The sequence below is a fragment of the Lipotes vexillifer genome, unplaced genomic scaffold, assembly GCF_000442215.2.
Source record: "Lipotes vexillifer unplaced genomic scaffold, Lipotes_vexillifer_v1.1 scaffold299, whole genome shotgun sequence".
Classification (NCBI taxonomy): domain Eukaryota; kingdom Metazoa; phylum Chordata; class Mammalia; order Artiodactyla; family Lipotidae; genus Lipotes; species Lipotes vexillifer.
In genome coordinates this window covers 2,190,639-2,210,320 of record NW_006784347.1, presented here as the reverse complement: position 1 = coordinate 2,210,320, position 19,682 = coordinate 2,190,639, and the positions used below count along the sequence as shown (strand labels likewise).

At 49.5% G+C, this 19,682-nt stretch overlaps 2 protein-coding genes and 1 non-coding gene across 3 annotated transcripts in view; 2 read left to right on the top strand and 1 right to left on the bottom strand.

The window, feature by feature from the left end:
• The first annotated feature begins 6,011 nt into the window (after positions 1 to 6,011).
• On the top strand, positions 6,012 to 6,083 carry TRNAE-UUC (transfer RNA glutamic acid (anticodon UUC)). The gene has a single exon. It is a non-coding gene; the product is annotated as a tRNA-Glu (tRNA).
• A 5,650-nt stretch (positions 6,084 to 11,733) lies between these two features.
• ICAM2 (intercellular adhesion molecule 2) lies at positions 11,734 to 16,130 on the top strand. Its single transcript, XM_007456773.1, has 4 exons — positions 11,734 to 11,827; positions 13,549 to 13,815; positions 14,959 to 15,279; positions 15,952 to 16,130. Exons 1-4 carry the CDS (start codon positions 11,767 to 11,769, stop codon positions 16,128 to 16,130), a joined length of 828 nt encoding a protein of 275 aa, XP_007456835.1. The 5' UTR covers positions 11,734 to 11,766.
• Positions 16,131 to 16,592: 462 nt separating this feature from the next.
• Positions 16,593 to 19,682, bottom strand: part of PRR29 (proline rich 29) — a 4,252-nt gene continuing 1,162 nt past the window's right edge. Inside the window, exons 3-8 of the mRNA XM_007456804.1 lie at positions 19,549 to 19,655; positions 17,621 to 17,847; positions 17,388 to 17,458; positions 17,171 to 17,195; positions 16,952 to 17,006; positions 16,593 to 16,718 (exon numbers count right to left, since the gene is read on the bottom strand). Coding sequence (XP_007456866.1) covers positions 16,593 to 16,718; positions 16,952 to 17,006; positions 17,171 to 17,195; positions 17,388 to 17,458; positions 17,621 to 17,847; positions 19,549 to 19,655 — 611 coding nt within the window. The remainder of the gene's footprint in view (positions 16,719 to 16,951; positions 17,007 to 17,170; positions 17,196 to 17,387; positions 17,459 to 17,620; positions 17,848 to 19,548; positions 19,656 to 19,682) is intronic.

Genomic DNA, 19,682 nt, shown 5'->3' with positions numbered 1-19,682 from the left:
ATGTGCAGTCCCTGTTCCCCCTGGCCCCCCGGCATCTTAGTCCAGCAGGTCGCCTGCCACGGCTACTGGCTCCTCCTTTCCACTCTGCAGAGTGGCTCCCCATGAGAGGGGGCTGGGCTCCAAAAAGAAGACCAGAGGGCCTGGCTTTATAAACAACTCAAGTCCTTCATGAGCCAGTAGGTTTCTAAGTAATACATATTCACAAACTTTTCTCACTCGAGGACTAAAAGTAACCCGTATAACATAACATCATATGTCGGGCCCCTCCCTGTATGGCAGTGATCTTGGGATCTGACACTCTGTAGACCCATGCAGTAGTCAAGCCACGTACTAGGCTGTCCTTGAGCATAGCCTATAAGGACAGGGAAAAGTACGTGTCCAGGCACCAGCTATAACAACCACCACAATCTTGGTTGAGTGCTCACCGTGTGCCAGGTTCTGACCCAATGTTTTGTAAATCATTATAAAAGCCTTTGAAGGGGGCTGTGGGGTGGGCGAGAGGGCCTTAGAGCTTGGTTGTGAGATCCCAATGGCCTGGACTTGAATCTCTTGCTGCTGAATGCCTACTCAATTACCATGCATAGTATGCATACATAAGAAGCACGACCCCATTTTACAGATGAGCAAACTGAAGCTCAGAGAAGTTAAGCAACTTGCCCAAGGTCACACACCAGCATGGGCTGAGCAGAGATTCATGCACAGTTCCTTGTAACTCCACTCTGCTAGACTGACCCCGCAATCTCCGTCATTCAGTCTACAGGCCAGTGAGCCTACAGCCTGCTCTAGGAAGCACTGGCCTTCCGTGGCCCTGGCCAGCATTTCTACTCCAAATCTCTAGTTTCTACTTGTAGTTGTGATTAACTTGACTTTATTTAAATTGAGAACACCTTTTCATTCTTACAAAAACAGTGTGGTCCCAGGACCAGAGCCAGCAGCATCACCTGGGAACTTGTCAGGAATGCAAATTCTCAAGCCTCACCCCGAAGAAAAGCTCTGGGGCTGGGGCCCTCCAGTGATGCTGATTAAGCTAAAGTTTGAGAGCATTTGCTGTGAAACATGTCTCTCATAAAACCAAGCCACTAGCTTAAGTCTAATTAACATTTATTGTACCTGTTCTTGGTGGTTCAAAGGGGAAGGCACCAGAAACTTAGCAGAGAAGGGAAGGATATAAACAGGCGTGAAAAGTGATTTGCTCAGAAGCCACAAAATGGGTAGAGGAGAGGGGAGTTGAGGAGGGGGTACTGGCCCAAATGATGCAGCAGAACTGTCTGTAGCTTTTTTTTTTTTTTTTTTGCTTTTGCTATACCACACAGCATGTGGGATCTCAGTTTCCCAACCAGGGATCGAACCCACGCTCCCTGCATTGGAAGCGCAGCGTCTTAACCACTGGACCACCAGGGAAGTCCCTGTATAGCTTCTTTTTCCCCCCTCTTATTTATTTATTTATTTATTTATTTATTTATTTATTTATTTATTTATTTTTAACATCTTTATTGGGGTATAATTGCTTTACAATGGTGTGTTAGTTTCTGCTTTATAACAAAGTGAATCAGTTATACATATGTTCCCATATCTCTTCCCTCTTCCGTCTCCCTCCCTCCTGTATAGCTTTTAAAGCGGGCACACGGGGTTACAGTTGGACGGTTCTGGGGTGGACCCAGAAGCTGCACTGCGAAAAGCTGCATAGGTGGTTCTGCTCTGCTGTCAAGAATGGGAACCCTGCCCTAGTGGAAAGAGCTACAGGGGCTTCACAGCCCGGCTTCAATCAGGCTTCGGCGTCCAGGGGGAGTATAACACTGTTTGTAACATGAAAGACAACACCCTCCCTTCTGAAGATGGACCCTCCCCACCCAGTGTTTCCCTCCCGCACGCTGAGTGTCAGGGGTTTGCGGGTGTCTACTGCCCCTCATGTGCCCTCTGTGCCCTCTGCCCTCTAACCCCTGTCATCCCCAACACCAAAGCGGTCCACACCTCCGTGCCGGCCCCCAGGTTCCTGTGAGTTCTCACCCAGCTGTCTGCTCTTCCACACTAACTGCTGGTTCTCAGCACTGTGCACATTGGAATTGCCCGGAGAGCTTAAAAAACCAACATATAGGGCTTCCCTGGTGGCGCAGTGCTTGAGAGTCTGCCTGCCGATACAGGGGACACGGCTTCGTGCCCCGGTCCGGGAAGATCCCACATGCCGCGGAGCGGCTGGGCCCGTGAGCCATGGCCACTGAGCCTGCGCGTCCGGAGCCTGTGCTCCGCAAATGGGAGAGGCCACAACAGTGAGAGGCCCGCATAACGCAAGAAAAAAAAAAAAAAAAAAACCAAAAAAAAAAAAAAAAAAAAAAAAAAACCAACATATACACATACATACGTATACATATGTACGTCTATACACACGCAGTATGTTAACTCTTGCAATGCACAATATTTGAGACGTACTAAAAATTATTTATCTGACATTTTTAATTTAACTGGGTGCCCTGTATTTTAGAAGAGTCAGGAATAGTGATGGTGACTACTGGGTCTAGAGCCCTTGGACAGGGGACTGGTCAGTGAGATCCAGTGGGAGTCCAGGCTCAAGCCCACTTCCTCGGCTCTTTTGCTCTTTGTGCCCCCATCTCCAAAGGCAGGATGTGCTTAGCCAGGAGGGAGGTCTCGAGGGCCTCCCCCCAACCCCCTGCTCCAGGTTATTACAGACCCAGCTCTGATTAGTGGTTATGGGACCTGATGCCAAGTGAGCTGCTGGGGGGCTCTGTCGGGGCTCCTGCCACGTGGCCTCAAGCACCCACAATCTCTTTCCGGGCGGTTCCCTCTTTACTCCCCTGGACCGAGGAGTGCCCAAGTGCTGCGAGATGCTATCTCTGACAAAACAAAGTCTGAGATTGGGATTGACATATATACACTAATATGTATAGAATAGATAACTAATTAAAAAATGGATATAAAATTTAAATAATGGCTTAGCATTTCAGCTCTGAGAATAAAAAATATTTATAACAAGTTCTAATAAAATGTATTCATTTCTTTATTAAAGAAAAACCAAAGTCTGAATTGTGAAGGAGCAGTGCGTCAGGCACAGCAATCTGCGGTGAACTACATACACATTTGTATTCATATTTTCCTCATTGCTCTGCAAGTTTGGCTTTCAACAACTAAGAATTAAAATGCTGTTGTCAGGGCTTCCCTGGTGGCGCAGTGGTTGAGAGTCCGCCTGCCGATGCAGGGGACGCGGGTTCGTGCCCCAGTCCGGGAAGATCCCACATGCCGCGGAGAGGTTGGGCCCGTGAGCCATGGCCGCTGAGCCTGCGCGTCCGGAGCCTGTGCTCCGCAACGTTATGTTTAAGCATTGAATAAACACAGATGCTTTAAGGATGGGTAGACAGTAGCTTAATTTCTTACCATGAATAATTTGAAATTTTGGAGGAAAACAAGATTTATGTGAAATTACTAGAGCACAAAAGTTACAATGCATAACTAAATGCTAAGCATCATTCTATAAAATAGAAGTGTAATACAGTTTCATAGAAAATCAATATTAGTATAAACTTCACTATTGAAGAATTCCTCTGAAACATTCTTACTATTATAATAGTAGTTAATTATTTTGAGTCTGTGTCATTATTTATTTACTCATATTGGACTGTTCTATAGCATGATTCAAACCACAGTTCCCCTTGATAAAGTAAGAACTTTCTTCAAAGGCACAGTAATCTTCATCTTAATGTAGCTGGGAATTTCAAGGGCACACCTGATATAAAAATGTGTTGTCATAAATATTTCTGACATTTATGCATTATACTTTCTTTAAAAGCAAGATAATATTTCAAAAATAAATTAATAGTAACATCATTTCTCAGCTCAATTATAAAATATGCTAATGTGTCAGACATTCTTTATGCATCAGGATTGGCTGGGGACTGTGGCAGCTGAAGTAAAAAAGAATTTTAAGAAGCAGTATTCCGTGGAGAATAATTTAACCATATGGTCACTGGCTTTGACTTAGTTCAGCAATGGGTGTTAGGAGTTTTATGATGTAACTGAAATAGATACAGTATTTCTAGAAAAGACATTTTAGAGAAAAGGAAATATAAATAGTATGATGAAAATTTCATATATCACTCTCCAAATTTTACCATGGCCTTTTCAAATTCTCCAAGGAAACATATTTCCTTTGGTATATTATAAATGACTTATCTAATTCAGGCTAAAGGCAAGAATCTTTACACTATTAATGTGTAGGAATTATATTTTGGATGAACTTTGATAAATCAGAAATTATCAGGGAAATTTCTCACAATTAAACTTTACTTAGGCTTAGATACCAGAGAAGGACAGAGAGAGAGTGAGAATGAGAACACGAGTGAGTGTTGTTGAAGGATAAAACTATCTTCCACTATTGAAGTAAAGTCTTAAAGTTCAATGTGCAGGCACATTTTAAAAAAAATCCAGCAACAAGTATTTTATATATATGTGTAGGTGTATTAAAATATACATTTGTATATTTGTAATATAAGGGTGTGTGTACATTCACATTTGTTTCTGAGTCAACAATTTTGTCTTCCACCGGGTAAGAGAATGTCCATGACACCAAGTATTCACTTCACCTGGCTGTCCATATTAACATATACACACTACTATATTTAAAATATAGTAGTGGACCTACTGTAGAGCACAGGGAACTGTCCTCAATATTCTGTAATAACCTATATGGGAAAAGAATCTGAAAAAGAATAGGTATATGTGTCTGTATTACTGAATCACTTTTCTGTATACCTGAAACTAACACAACATTATAAATCAACTCTACTCCAATAATTCTCCATGCCCTCACCCAGTGGTATCTTCCTTAATAACAGTGTGTCTCTACATGTGGTAATAGCATATCATTTCTTTATTTGGTATATTGTATGTTCTGTCATCCAGATCAGAATGAAAGCTCCATGAGGCCAGGGACTGGGTCCTATTCCCTGATGAATCCCCAGAGCAGTGGCTGGCCCTCATAGACACTGGTGAATATTTGCTGAATGATTGACTAATGAATGCCCCAAACCATAATGGAAAAGAATATAAAAAACAAGAATGTATACATATGTATAACTGAATGACTTTGCTGCACAACAGAAACTAACACAACATAGTAAAGCAGCTATACATCGAGTAAAAAAAAAAAAAAAAAAAAAAAAAAAAAAAATCAAGGGAAGACCTGAAGGTTGGGTACCATTATGCCAACCTTGGAAATCATTTGAACAGGAAGGTGGGATGAAGTAGGAAGACAGAAGTGCCCCAGAAAACCTGTCCAAAATAGAGAAAGGAGGTCTTCCCCTTAAAAAAAGATAAGTGCAGACATAACTGCTGGGGAAAAGATGAATGAGACACGCACCCTAATTTGTGTCTATGACAGATGCTATCAAAACTGTAAAGTCACAAGGACCCCTCAAAGCCTTGCTGTGACGTCCCCACCCCACGTTCTACATTGGCTTTGTTTGACCAGCAGTATGACGGGAATATTTCAAAAGAACTTCTATGAAGAAGTCAAGGCACAAACATACCAAGAGCGATCGCTTCAAAGCCAGCAGACCTTCAGCATTCGTGGCCTTGACTGTCCTGTTGGTCCCTGACATGATCTAATTTGTGTTTTTGCTGAGCCGGGAGTTTCAGTGGTAGTTATGAGGGACACAGCTGTGGGAGCAAAACCTCTGCTTGTGGGTGAGCCCAGCACCCACCTCTGCTCCCAGCTTTGATACTTTTTGCCTATTGGTACAAAGCTACTCTGCCAGGGTAGGTTTTTTAAATTGCGAGGCGAGGTGGCCGATGTGAAAAGATCTGAGAACACGATAGTTCGTAGTTGTTAAGAAGATGTTTTTGGTGGCAGGGCACGTCAAATACAAGGAAGACCCAGCTCTGTGATGTTGAGAAACCTCCTGCAGGGGTTCAGAGAGCGACTCATCCTGGAACTGTCTCATTCATCAAAGGCTCCCAGGAGTGCAGAAACCACACATCAGAAGAGAGACTGGAGAGGGACTTCCCTGGTGGTCCAGTGGTTAGGACTTGGCACTTTCACTGCCGTGGCCCAGGTTCAATCCCTGGCCGGGGAACTAAGATCCTGCAAGCCAAAAGAAAAAATTAAATGTAGAACTACCATATGGTCCAGCAATTCCAATTCTGGGTATTTGCCTCAAAAAGTTTGAGTTGCCTCAAGGCAGGGACTCAAAGACATGTTTGTACACCCATGATCACAGCAGAATTATTCACAAGAGCCAAAAGGAGGAAGCATCCACGTGTCTATTGACTGATAAGTGGATAAACAAAATGGGGTGTATTCGTACAAGGTGGTGTTATTCAGCCTGAAAAAGGAAGGAAATTTTTTTTTTCATAAATTTATTTATTTATTTTTCGCTGCGTTGGGTCTTCGTTGCTGCGCGCAGGCTTTCTCTAGTTGCCATGAGCGGGACAGGGGCCTACTCTTCGTTGCAGTGTGCGGGCTTCTCCTTGCGGTGACTTCTCTTGTTGCGGAGCACGGGCTCTAGGCACACAGGCGTCATTAGTTGTGGCTCGTGGGCTCTAGAGCGCAAGCTCAGTAGTTGTGTCGCATGGGCTTAGTTGCTCCGCGGCATGTGGGATCTTCCCGGACCAGGGCTCGAACCCATGTCCCCTGAACTGGCAGGCAGATTCTTAACCACTGTGCCACCAGGGAAGCCCCCAGGAAGGAAATTCTAACACATGCTATGACATGGATGAGCCTTGAGGACATCATGCCCAGTGAAATAAGCCAGTCACAAAAAGACAAGTACCTACCGTGTGATTCTACTCATGTGAGGTCCCTAGAGCAGTCCAGCTGAGAAACAGAAAGTAGAACAGTGGCTGCCAGGGGCTGGGGGGAGGGGGAGTCAGTGCTGAAAAGAGAGGGGTTTCAGTTTGGGATAATGGTGAGGGACTGCGGTTCTGGAGAGGGGTGGTGGTGCTGATAGCTGCACAGCAGTGTGAGTGGACTTAATGCCACAGAGCTGGACACTAAAGATGGTTAAAATGGTCAATTTTACAGGGTGTATATTCTAACAGAGTTTAAAACAAGAGGTAATGGACTGAAAGTGAGATTAGTCTGGAGTCACAGCTGGGACAGGAAGCACGTGACTCCTGAGAGGGGGTTTGGGCCAAAGCCTGATTTTACTTGCTGAACGGGTGGCAGCCCTGCCACAAGCGGCATCTGGAAGCTGGACCCCTGGCCACCCTCCTTCCCCATCGCAGCCACGCCCTTTAGCAGATGACAGGTAAGTTCACATTCCTTGCTCCTCCTCGTTTCCCTCGTGGCAGAGTGGAAAGGGCTTGGGATGGACTGTCAATCAAGACTTGAGTTCTTGTCCTTTCCCCTCCCTGGGCCTCCCCACCCCTCCCCAGCCTCCCTCAAGCCCAGGAGCTGGAGACGCACAGAGTTCCCTGCGGCCAGACGCTCCCTGCTCTGCAGAGCTCACGTCTGCGTCTCTCTCGGTCCATTGTCAGCCTATTGTTTTCGCGGTTGTTTCCTGTTTTTGTCCTTTCTCTTCCCTCCCCTGCTCTGTCAACCACACAACCAACTTAGAGGTATGGGGCTGCCTCCCTGCCATGGGCCACGTGGGCCCAGGCCATCCAGGAAGTTTCCTTCTAGTTTGCTAAGAGCTTTTATCATGAAAGATGTTGAATATCATCATTTTTTTTTCTAGATCTATTAAGATGATCATAGTTTTTTTTCTTCTTAAATCTATTAATGTAAGTTTTTAGTTTGGGCTCCTTCAAAAATAGAGCCTGGAACAAGGACTTCAGTTCGGGTAGATTATTTGAGAGGTGATGCCAGGAAGCAGGGAGCGAAGGAGCAAAGAGACTGAAACAGGGAAGGAGAAAAAGCCAATTAACGATGCATAATTGCAGTTGCAGCTGTAGGCAAAGGAAGTTCAAGTCTGTGGGGACCTCTGGTAAGTCTACAGGATGCTGCCCAGAATTGCCTTCCCCAAAAGAAGGAGACTGGAGCATGTATCCACCAGCTCCTGTTCCATCTTAGGGATGAAAGGGTTTCATCTTAGAGAACTTAACTCTCCTATGCTTCTGGGAAACACTAGCAGGCAGATAAGTGACTCCTAAAGCCATTGAAGAAGACCCTGCGGCAAAACGCAAAAAGCAACATGATATAAGCTTGAGGTGAGACACTGGAGCATAAGGTGAGTCTAAGCGTGCAGGAAATTATGTGCTGTAAATACAGTGGATGTCAGAGGAGGGCAGAAGTAATGTGACATAGAGCACCAAAGTTTACTATTACCAACAATAATAAATGACATGTAGATTTCTCTTCTGTTGTTAGACCACCTTTGCATAGCTGAGATAAGCCCGATATGATGTCTAGTATTTTTATTATACTGCTAGATTTGGTTTGTTTGTATTTTTCTTACTGTTGCATTTATATTCACGAGTGAGACTGGCTTCTAATTTTCCTTTCTCATCCTATTCTTGTCTCATTTTGGTATTAAGGTTACACTGGCCTCATAGAGTTAGAGTGTGTTCCTGCGATTTGCATTCTCAGAAAGAGTTTTTATAAAATTAGAATTATCTCTACTTAAACTTCTGGAACACTATCTAGACTTGGTATTTCCTTTGTGGGAAGATTTCAAATTATGGATTTAATTTTTTTTTAGTTTGTTTTTAATATTCTACATATGAATGAAATCCTATGGTATTTGTCTTTTTCCATCTGACTTATTTCACTTAGCATAATGCCCTCAAGGTCCATCCACGTTGTCACAAATGGCAAGATTTCATCTTTTTTTAAAAAATAATTTATTTGGCTGCATCGGGTCTTAGTTGCGGCATGTGTTGCGGCATGTGTTGCGGCACGTGGGATCTTTCGTTGTGGCTCGCGGGCTCTCCTTTGTGGTGTGCGGGCTTCTCTCTAGCTGTGGCATGGATTTAATTTCTTTAATAGTTGTAGAACCATTCAGACTTTTTATTTCTTCTTAAATCAAGTTAGGTAAGTTCTATTTTTTCTAAGATTTGGTCCACTTTGTTTCATATTTCTTGACATAAATGATTTATAGTCTTTTTAATTTTTAACTTTATTGAAGTATATTGATTTATAATGTTGTATTAATAAAATTTTCAATTATGGTAAAATACACATAACAAAATTCACCATTTAACTGGTTTTAAATGTACTGTTTTAAAGTTGGTTGTGTTACATTTACACTGTTTTGCAACAAATCTCGAAAACTTTTTATCTTGCAAAACTGAAACTCTATACCCATTAAACAAACAACTCACCATTTCCTCCTGCCCCCAGGCCCTGACAACCACTGTTTTACTTTGTTTCTATGAATTTTTTTTTTTTTTTTTTTTTTTGTGGTACGGGGGCCTCTCCTGTTGCGGAGCACAGGCTCCGGACGCCCAGGCTCAGCGGCCATGGCTCACGGGCCCAGCCGCTCCGCGGTATGTGGGATCTTCCCGGACCGGGGCACAAACCCGTGTCCCCTGCATTGGCAGGCGGACTCTCAACCACTGCGCCACCAGGGAAGCCCTGTTTCTATGAGTTTGTATAGTCTTCTTTTTTGAATTATAAGATAACATTATTTTAATTTTTTAAATTGAAGTATAATGTACAATATTATGTAAGCTTCAGGTGTTCTACGTAGTGGTTTGGCATTTGCATACATTATGAAATAATCACCACGGTAAGTCTGTTAATCATCTGTCCTCATATGGAGTTATTACAATATTATTGGCCATATTCCTTATACTGTGTGTTATATCCCTGTGGCTCATTTTATAGCTGGAGTTTTGTACCTCTTAATCCCATTCACCTATTTTGTACCCCTCTCCACCCCTTTCTCTCTGGTAACCACCCATTTGTTCTCTGTATCTATGAGCCTGTTTTTTGTTTGGTTTTATTTGTTTTGTTTTTTATTTTATTTTTGAATTTTTAAATGTTTTAAATAGATCTTTATTGGAGTATAATTGCTTCACAATACCGTGTTAGTTTCTGTTGCACAACGAAGTGAATCAGCCATATACATACACATGTCCCCTTCCTCTTGAGCCTCCCTCCCATCCTCCCTATCCCACCCCTCCAGGTGGTCGCAGAGCACCAAGCTGATCTCCTTGTGCTATGCTGCTGCTTCCCAGCATCCAACTATTTTATATTCGGTAGCGTATATATGTCGATGCTACTCTCACTTCACCCCAGCTTCACCCTCCCACCCCATGTCATCAAGTCCATTCTCTATGTCTACCTCTTTATTCCTGCCCTGCAACTAGGTTCATCAGTACCATTTTTTTAGATTCCATATGTATGCGTTACCATAGGCTATTTGTTTTTCTCCTTCTGACTTACTTCACTCTGTATGACAGACTCTAGGTCCATCCACCTCACTACAAATAACTCAATTTCGTTTCTTTTTATGGCTGAGTAATATTCCATTGTATATATGTACCACATCTTCTTTATCCATTCATCTGTTGATGGATATCTAGGTTGATTCCACGTCCTGGCTATTGTAAATAGTGCTGCAATGATCACTGTGGTGCCTGTCTCTTTCTGAATTATGGTTTTCTCAGGGTATATACCCAGCAGTGGGATTGCTGGGTCATATGGTAGTTCTATTTTAAGTTTTTTAAGGAACCTCCATACTGTTTTCCATAGTGGTTGTATCAATTTACATTCCCACCAACAGTGTAGGAGGGTCCCCTTTTCACCCCACCCTTTCCAGTATTTATTGTTTCTAGCTTTTTTGATAATGGCCATTCTGACCGGCGTGAGGTGATACCTCATTGTAGTTTTGATTTGCATTGCTCTAATAATTAGTCATGTAGAGCATCTTTTCATGTGCCTCTTGGCCATCTGTATGTCTTCCTTAGTGAAATGTCTATTTAGGTCTTCTGCCCATTTTTTAACTGGATTGTCTGTGCTTTTGATATTGAGCTCCATGAGCTGTTTGTATATTTTGGAGATTAATCCTTTGTCTGTTGTTTCATTTGCAAATATTTTCTCCCATTCTGAGAGTTGTCATAAAAGATTACTGTGAACAATTATAAACCAATACAATGGACAACCTAGAAGAAATGGATAAATTCCAACACACAGTTGGTGTGATAATTAAATGAGATAATGTATTAAAACCTTAACTTAGTCCCTAGAAAAGAATAGGTGTCAATTAAATGCTAGTTTCCTTTTCCTTCCTTCTTCTCTTAGTAATCTGAAATCACGTTTAGCTGAGAAAAAAAAGAGAAGAAAGTGCCCAGGGACGGTGTGTATCACCAGAAATCTAAGAGCAGGGGAGGGGAGGGGGCAGAGGAAGGAGGTAAACATCCAGCTATTGCCTCCTAAACCCTATTTCCAACTTGGAAAATCCCTACCCAGAGGGGACTCCCACAGTGTGTCCTGTGGGATTTGGGGCTCCCCAGGTCTGAGGCTTGTAGGCAGTGCTGTCCTGTGTGTACACACAGTGCACGGGAATCCCGTGTGCACACACATCACTCACACACACGTGTGCCCCCGGCCCCCCCCCCCCCCCATCTGCCTGGCTTATCAGCTGCTTCCCAGCTTCCTCTGCCTGGCTTCTTATAGACCTGGGACCCTGGGAGCCGGCCTTCCACGTGGCCTCCCCGAGACCACTCAGATAACGAGAGGAAATGTGGTCACCAGCTCACAGAAGGCTGGGGGTTCCGGCTGCGGCTCCAGGCCACCACTCCCTGACCTGCGCCCTCCATCTCTCTCCAGGCGGTTCTCGGCTGTTCCCTGTGAGCCCGCGGACGCCACTCGAGATGTCCCCTTTTGGTGGCTGGGGACTGCTCTTGGCCTTTCTCGCCCTGCTCTGCTGCACAGGTGAGCCTGGGGTTCCTGACGGGGTGCATGCCAGCCAGGACTCCCTACCCTTCAGGCAGGAAAGGGGGTCCTGGTCCTGAAGTTGCTGAGGCTTTGAACACAGAGGCCGTCCGCCATGGGTACAGGATGCTGTGCCAGCCTGGCTTCCCCATGACCCCAGGCAGTGGGTAGGGGTCCTGGCCTTTTGGGAACCAGACCCCATAACTTCATGGTGTGTGGATGTGGCAGGCTGTGGAGACTAAATGGAGAGGTGAAGGGAGGCTGGGGTTCAAGGGCAGGTGAGGGTACGCCCCAGCTAGTCTTCAGAGGTGGCCCAGGGGTCAGCAGAGGGCAGCAGAGGGCATCGCCTTGTGGCGACCATGAAAGCGAAAACGAAGCCCCTCCCAGGAGGTCCAGGGGACCGTGAAGGAAAATGCCTCCGTGTGCTGCACACTCTGTTTTGGACAACCTGCCAGGTGCTTTCACGACAACCCTGCAGGAAAGGGATTACTAGCCCATTTGACAGATGGAGAAACTGGGGCTCAGAGAGAGAAAGCACTTTGCCCAAGGCCACACAGCTGGTACCTGGCAAACTCAGGTTTCAAATCCAGCTCTCTCTCCCTGCAAAGCCCCTCTTTTGCCCCTTCATTATATGCCACTAGCTGAGGGCTAAGTGGGGGTCCATGGGTGTGGCAGGAGCACGGGACACAGGACAGGCCCAGCTGGCTGGGATCAAGGACCTTCTGGTCTTCACCGAGTGGGAGGTGAGCACCGAAGGCCTGAAATACTTCGTGCCTGAAACCCTTCTTGGCTCTGCGCCACACACAGGGTATTGTGCTGAGCACAAAGGGAAATATGCGAAATCTGGGCCTTGCCTTCTAGAAGCTCCAAAATGTCCAAGGGAGAGTCAGCATGAATATGAGTCATTTGCAAGGTGGTCCCATTACCTTCCTGACCTCGCCTCCCCCTCCTTCCTCCTCGCTGAGCTCCAGCCATCTGGTCTCCTCCCCACCCAGGGTCTCTGCGCTGGCGGTTCCCTCCCCCCGCAGATACCTGCCTGCTGGGCTCCCCCACCCCCGCCCCGACCTCCTTCATTCTTTGCTCAAATGTCGGTGTTTCCGTGAGGCCTGTGCTTGACTACACTATTTAACACGGCAAACCCACCCCACTCCCTATTTCCTTTCCTAGGCATTTACCACCAACTGACAAGCTGGCTAGTTCACTTGTTTATTATTGTCTGTCTCCTTCGCTGCAATGTGAGCGCCGCAAGGGCAGGGTTTGGTCTGCTTTGGTCCCTGCTGGATCCCCAGAGCCTAGAACAGTGCCTGGCACACAGCCGGTGTTCAAAAAGGATTTGCAGAAGAGAGGAAGGGAGGGAGGGAAGAGTCGAACCCATGGCCACGGGGGCTCAGAGGACACAGTCCACCTCCATTTCAGAGAGGCCTTTGTGAAGGAGGGGACATTTGGGCTGGGCCTTGTAGGTCGAATAAGATCCCTCTCCATGGAGATAGAAGACGTGCATGAGAAAGACTAATCTGGAGGCGACGAGCTGGAGGAACCAGAGGCAGGGAGACAGCTGCAGGGGGGTCACAGTCTCTTTGGTCTAGACCCAAGGCGATAAGGTCTGGACAAGGGGAGAGGAGCAGAGGGGACATCTACCCCTTATCAGATTGCCCGCCGTGGGCAGCTCCACTGGGCAGGGCAGCAGGGACTTCTGCTGCCTAGTGTTTCTGGTCTTCCAGGGTCTGGCGAGGAGGCGTTCGAGGTACGCATGTGGCCAGAGCAGCTGATGGTGGAGTCCGGGGAGTCTCAGGTGATTAACTGTAGTACCACCTGTATGCAGCCCAACACCAGTGGTCTGGAGACCACCCTACACAAGACTCTCCTGGAGGAACAGGCTCAGTGGAAGCTGTATGAGGTCTTCAACATCTCCCAGGACACAGATGTCATTTGCCATTTCACCTGCTCCGGGAAGCAGGAGTCCAAGAGTCTGAACATCAGTGTGTTCTGTGAGTGCGGCACCGCGGGGCCCTGCTCCCCTAGGCCAGAGCCTGTGTCTACCGAATGCACGCAGAGCTGCTCTGTTACTGCTGCTGGGTGCTCTTGTTATGGCCCCCACTTCCCGGGGCTCCTGGACCCAGTCCATGGGCTCAGAGTCTTCCCATACCCTCCCCTGGCCTCCTTGAGCCTGTTGGCAACCCTGGTTTTGAGGTTTGCTCCGAGGAGGGCGATCCAAGCAAGGTTTAGACAAATCTAAAAGTTGTTTCCCATGCCGTGCTACAGCCTCCTCCTAGCTTGGTAGCACCCCATCACCAGAACACCCTGCACCCCATGACAAGCAGTGGGGGCCCCATCAGGAGGGCTGGTACACTCTGCAGTAGCCCACCGGCCTCCCGGGAGAGAAGGCTGAGGCGTGGTTTTATCTCCCCCTGAGGGCCCTTGGCAAGCGTGTGACCATCACACACATACCTGCCCAGAGGCCATGGAGACCTTGGATAGACTGGGATTCTCTCAACAGCTTGGCACCAAGGGTATCACTCGAAACTGTCATCAGTGGATCAGATGAATAGAAAGATGTCCTAAATCTAACATATTATCCTGGGGTAATGGGGGCAAGGCATTCTAGTTCAAAAAGGAACCCAGGGTACCACCGAGTTTAATAGCTAAGGGCTAGAGGTAGCTCAGAACCCGATCCTGAAGAAGCAAGGCAGGTCTGACTCCGGCCTCCACCTCTGAAGTGAAGAATTTCACAACTCATGGTCCAGTTCCAATGAGTACTCCCTTCTAAGTCTCTCTCAACATAATTATCCAACCATTTAATTTTTGAAATTTGTATTTAATTTTTGGAGAGGAAGGAGACAGATCCAAAACTTTGATATCTTTCTAGTTGACTGTACAGATTCTGGACTTTTCTTTGTAGACACCAGGCTACCTCCATTCTTGTCCATTCCAGAAATCGTGTCCAGAAAACAACCACCCAGTACATCCTTCACCCTGATCTGCTTCCTCCTTCCTCTTCTTACACTTTAGAGCAGCCAGGCCCCAGCCCACTTCCTGAGAACACCGTGGTGACGGGAATGGTCCTGGCTGGGTGGAGCCTGCTGGAACTGCACCCCCATCCTGACCAGACCTCGCTTCCTTCTTTCCTTCAGACCCCCCAAAGCAAGTGCTGCTGAAGTTATGGCCCACTTTAGTGGCTGTAGGGAGATCGTTCACCATCCAGTGCAGGGTGCCCTCTGTGGCACCCCTCGAAGGTCTCACTGTCACCCTGCTCCATGGCAGTGAGATCGTATACAGCCAGACCTTTGTGGGGACAACACTTTCCCCCCAGGAGGCCATGGTCACCCACAACACCACGGCTCACAGGGAAGACGGCCGCCACAACTTCTCCTGCCGGGCCGAGATGGACCTGCGCTCTCGCGGCGGGGACCTCGTTCACAGCGTCTCAGATCCCCAGGCGCTCAACGTCTATGGTGAGGGGGAGCCCCCGGAGGAGGAGGGAAGGAGAGGGCGTTCACTTTCAGCCCCTCGTGGGAGGAAAACGCCTCTGCCCCACTCTCTGCCAGCTCAGGGGGAGGCACCCAGGAACTTGATCCCAGGAGTTCCCTGGAGCTCTCTCCAAGTTGCCAGCTTGGACCCCAGCTAGCTGCTTGGCCATTAACAAGCTGGGTGACCTTAACCAAGTCTATCTCCTCTCTCTGGCCTTGGCCCCTCTCTGCAGTGACAAGTGTAGCCTGACTGACTCTTAAGATCCCCTGGAGCCCTGCTGTTCTGTGACCCTAGATGACCTAGATGTTCTCTGTCTTCTGAGAGTTTGGTAGAAGCTCCCTCAGCCCTGCCCAAGGAGGGGCTCGGCCTGGACCACACCACTGTCCAGGCTGCGGTGTCCAGCGACCATGTGCTGGTGCCAGGAGCTGGCGGCAGGGGGACATCTGCCCTCACGGTCTCACAGAGGCCCAGCTGGTGGCCTGGACCCCGGCCCCCCTTTCCTCTAGTTGATATACCAGTTGCCACTCACCTCTGCAACACAGGGTGACTGCAGAATGACGAGGGGTGGGTGGGTGATGGATGGACCTCTACTCCCCCTCTGGCCCTGGCACCTGGGGCCAGAGGACTTCTAAGACCACTGCCCTCTCCCTCCCCAGAGCCCGCACGAGACAACCAGGTGGTGGCCATCATCACGGTCGTGTCAGTGCTACTCTTCTTGTTTGTGACATCTGTCCTGCTGTGCTTTGTCTTTGGGCAGCAGTGGCACCAGAGGCGGACAGGTACCTACGGGGTGCAAGCTGCTTGGAGGAGGCTGAGGTGGGCCTACCGGGCATAGCCTACATGAGCGGCATGGCCACCAGCACAGCAGCCACTGGGACTCAGCGTGGCTCCTTAGGGCTGTGGTTCAGCCCTGGCTGAAGGACCACGACAAGCAGCAGAGGACGTCAGGGACCCTCCCTTTCCTAGTCTGAATACAAACACCTGGACTTAACCCTGTGCCTCAGTGTCTCCTGGGAATGGTCAGGAAGGGGAGCCACCAGGCCCAGCTGGACTTTGGTCTCCAAATGTCCCCTCAGCCTCCCTTCACCCTCTCCTTCACGGGGGCCTTCCAGAGCCCCGGGGAGCCCAGGCCCTGGGGCACCCCCATGCTGACCAGCCCAGGCACCAGACCCCCACCCTCACCGGACACTGAGCAACTCATTCCTACTGAGGGTGGGTGGGGAGATGCACCGTGGCCCAGAGGGGCAGAGAGACACTCTGTTCCCACATGGCCCTCTGGGACCGCAGGCCCTCCGTGTCAGAGCAGGGCATGGCTCTGACCTTTCCTTTCTGTCAACAGAGCCAGCTTCCAGGGGTAAGCATGGGGGCCCCAAGGGCTCAGCTTCAGGATCTCCTCAGCCAGGCCTCCCCCATCACTCTGGGCCTGCAGAGAGCCACGGACAACAAAAGCAGTCCTCGCCTCTTACCTCCTGCTCGGTTATTGGGCCAACCCGAGACGCCGCAGCACTGGCCATCCCAGGGTGGTGGGTGGGGGAGTGGAGGTCGAGGGGGGGCTCTGGTTCCCAGGCCTCTGCCACCCCAGGCAGCAATCACTGGGACAGGGTTGGGCTTTCATGTGACCGCCAGGGCCTGGACACTGCTCTAAGGGGCTCTCACCCTGAAGCAGAGATCAGGCTGGTTCAAGGTCTCCGTGGGGTAGAGAGGGGACTGACTGACCTCGGGGAGAGGGCCTAGTTGGGGCTGAGGGGGTAAGAAGGGCTACCGGGCATAGGTTCAGGGTTAGAAAAGCACTAGCGGGGCACACAGGGGCTCCAGGGCTATTTCCAGCTCTGCAATGAAGCTGGCATGGGTCCTGGGGCTGATGTCTGTCCTCACGGTAGGCTCTCGGCATCATAGTAGCCTGGGGGAAGACAGCACCCTCATCGTGACTCCCTCCTGCCTCAGTGCAGCCCAAGGAGCAAACCGGAAGGGGATAGGCCGGTTGTCTGCGGCCATGACAGTAGGGGCCCTCAGCCCCACAGGGCGCATGGCCTTCCTGGCCTTCTGATCCACTGCCAGGCCGGGTCCCACTGCCCACCCACCTGGTCCCTACCTGAACCTGGGGGTACATCCACACCCACAGTCCCTGTGGCGCTGGGGGGTGGAGGCGGGGGCACGGCTCTCCTGGGACGGGGAGAGAAAAGAAAGAGCCCCGTCAGAGGCCCCAGGCTAGCCTCTGGAATTTCACCCACAAGTTTCCCCACTCCAGCCTGGCCCCTGGCCAGCTCTTCCAGCCCAGCCCCAGAGCAGGGCCCAGGCAGCACCCAGACCCCCGGCCTCACTTACGCCCCCCTTTTCCCAGAGGTAGAAGGGTAGTGCTGAACCCTGGCCAAGTGCTGCAAGCAGGGCTGAGGTAGGGGAGGGGAAAGGAGAGGGGCCGGCCAGGAGAGCAGGGGGCCCAGAGCAGGCATCAGGCAGGGCAGGTAGTGGTGGTGGAACACCAAAGGCCCCTCCTCCTGGGCTTCCGTCTCCTCCTCTTCATACACCACCTCCTGTTGACCCTCCAGGTAGACCTGGGGATTGTGCAAGAGGGGAGGGGAGATGATACAGGATCAGGCTCTCGCTGCCGCCACCCCTCCATTCCTCTAAATTATTTCTCCAGATACCCAGCACAAAATAGCTACTGTTTATTGGGCATTTACTACACACAAGCAAGGCTCTTTGGAGACATTTATTCCTTATTTTGCGGATGGGAGAAACTGAGGCTTGGAGGTTAAGTAACTTTTCTAAGGTCACCCAGCTAATAAGGCCAAGCAGGGACTGGAGGAATCCAGGTATGACTCCAGAGCTGGGGCCAGGAGTCCAGCAAGCTGCCCCTGGCCTCAGGATACAGGGTTACGGATACAGGGTTCTTGGACTCTTTTAATCAATAGAAATTGATAAGAAGCCAGCCAAGGAATTCAGGCTGGGAATTCACTAGGACTCGTGCTGCAGGAGGGAGTGAGAACAAGAAACAGGTGCCCCTGCTCGCTCCCCAAGGAGAGTGGGCTGGTTCCTTAAATGGGGAAAGGGGAGGGACTGATGGGTGGGTTGGGCTGGAGGGGAGGCTTAGGTGGTCCGCCCACCCTCTTGGCGGTGCTGTGTGCAGGAATCATGCTCAGTACCCTACTTTTGCACCTCAGAAAGGGCAGCTGATTTGTGGCCTTTTTGTATCTTATTGTTCATAATTGCCCCACCTGCGCACGCGTGCCATTATTTTTAGTCTCATTTCCTTTGTATTCTGCGGCTCGAAGAGACGTTTGTCCAGGTGCAAGCACTGCAGCACCGCAGCAAAGGTTCCCAGGTCCCAGCCTGTCTCAAGCCCCAGTCCCTGGACCCACTTGTGCCCCACTTGTTGAGGTAGGGCGCTCCTCCCAAGGGCCCCCTGAGGGCCTGGGGGTGAAGGGTTGGCAGCAGCTCCGCAGGGTCTCCCTCTGCCTCGACTCCTCTGACCGGCCCCTCTGTGAATCTCTGTCCGCTCCCTCCAAGCTGACAGGCATCCTGCCACCACCCGGCTGTCACGCCTCCAGACCTCTCAGGCTGCCCACTGCTGGCTGAATAAGGCTCAGCCTTGGAGCTCCTGCCCTCCCATGCACCTATCACCTCCCCCCTCCACCCCCCTCCACGTATACACAGGGTTTCTTCCATTCTGTCTCCTGATTCTGCCCCTGCCCACCTAGATGGCGGACACACCCCTCACCTCCTCCAAACATCAGAATCCTACCTGGCTTTCAAGGGCTGGTTCTAAGGCCACTTGCTCCTCCAAGGAGATGTTCCTCATGCCCCAACCAGGTGGCCCTCACACTTTGTGCCAGTCACAGCCAAAGTTGCCTTGTATTCATAGTCATTCATTTATTCATTCACTTGTTCAACAAATAGCAATTGAACCCCTAATGAGTATCAGGCACACTGCAGGCCCAGGGTACAATGGTGCCTGCCCTCCTGGGTCTGCAGTCCAATGGGTAATTCACTGCAGGGAAACCTTGAAAACAAGACCTGAGTGGTCTGGATTTTGGGACCCACTACCTCCACTCCATGGAGGCTGACACAGGGGCCTGGCGCATAACGGATGCCAAACAGACCTAGCCAGATAGATGAGGGCTGGCTTCTGGCTCCCCCATTGCCTGATCCTTTTTCTTAAGGTGGGGGGAACCCTAAATGGATGCCCACCTCTGGCCCTGCTGGTGGGCAGCCCTGGTAGCCCACCCCCACTCCCCCACCTCCAGCCCACGCACCTGCGGGCCGGACCAGGCAAGCCCCTGGTTGAGCACCGCTGCCACCTGGCCACTCAGAAGCAGCTGGTGCATCTGCGCGTTCTGCAGCATCATCAGTTCCAGCAGGTCTAGGGGAGGGGTGTTGAGCAGGCCCG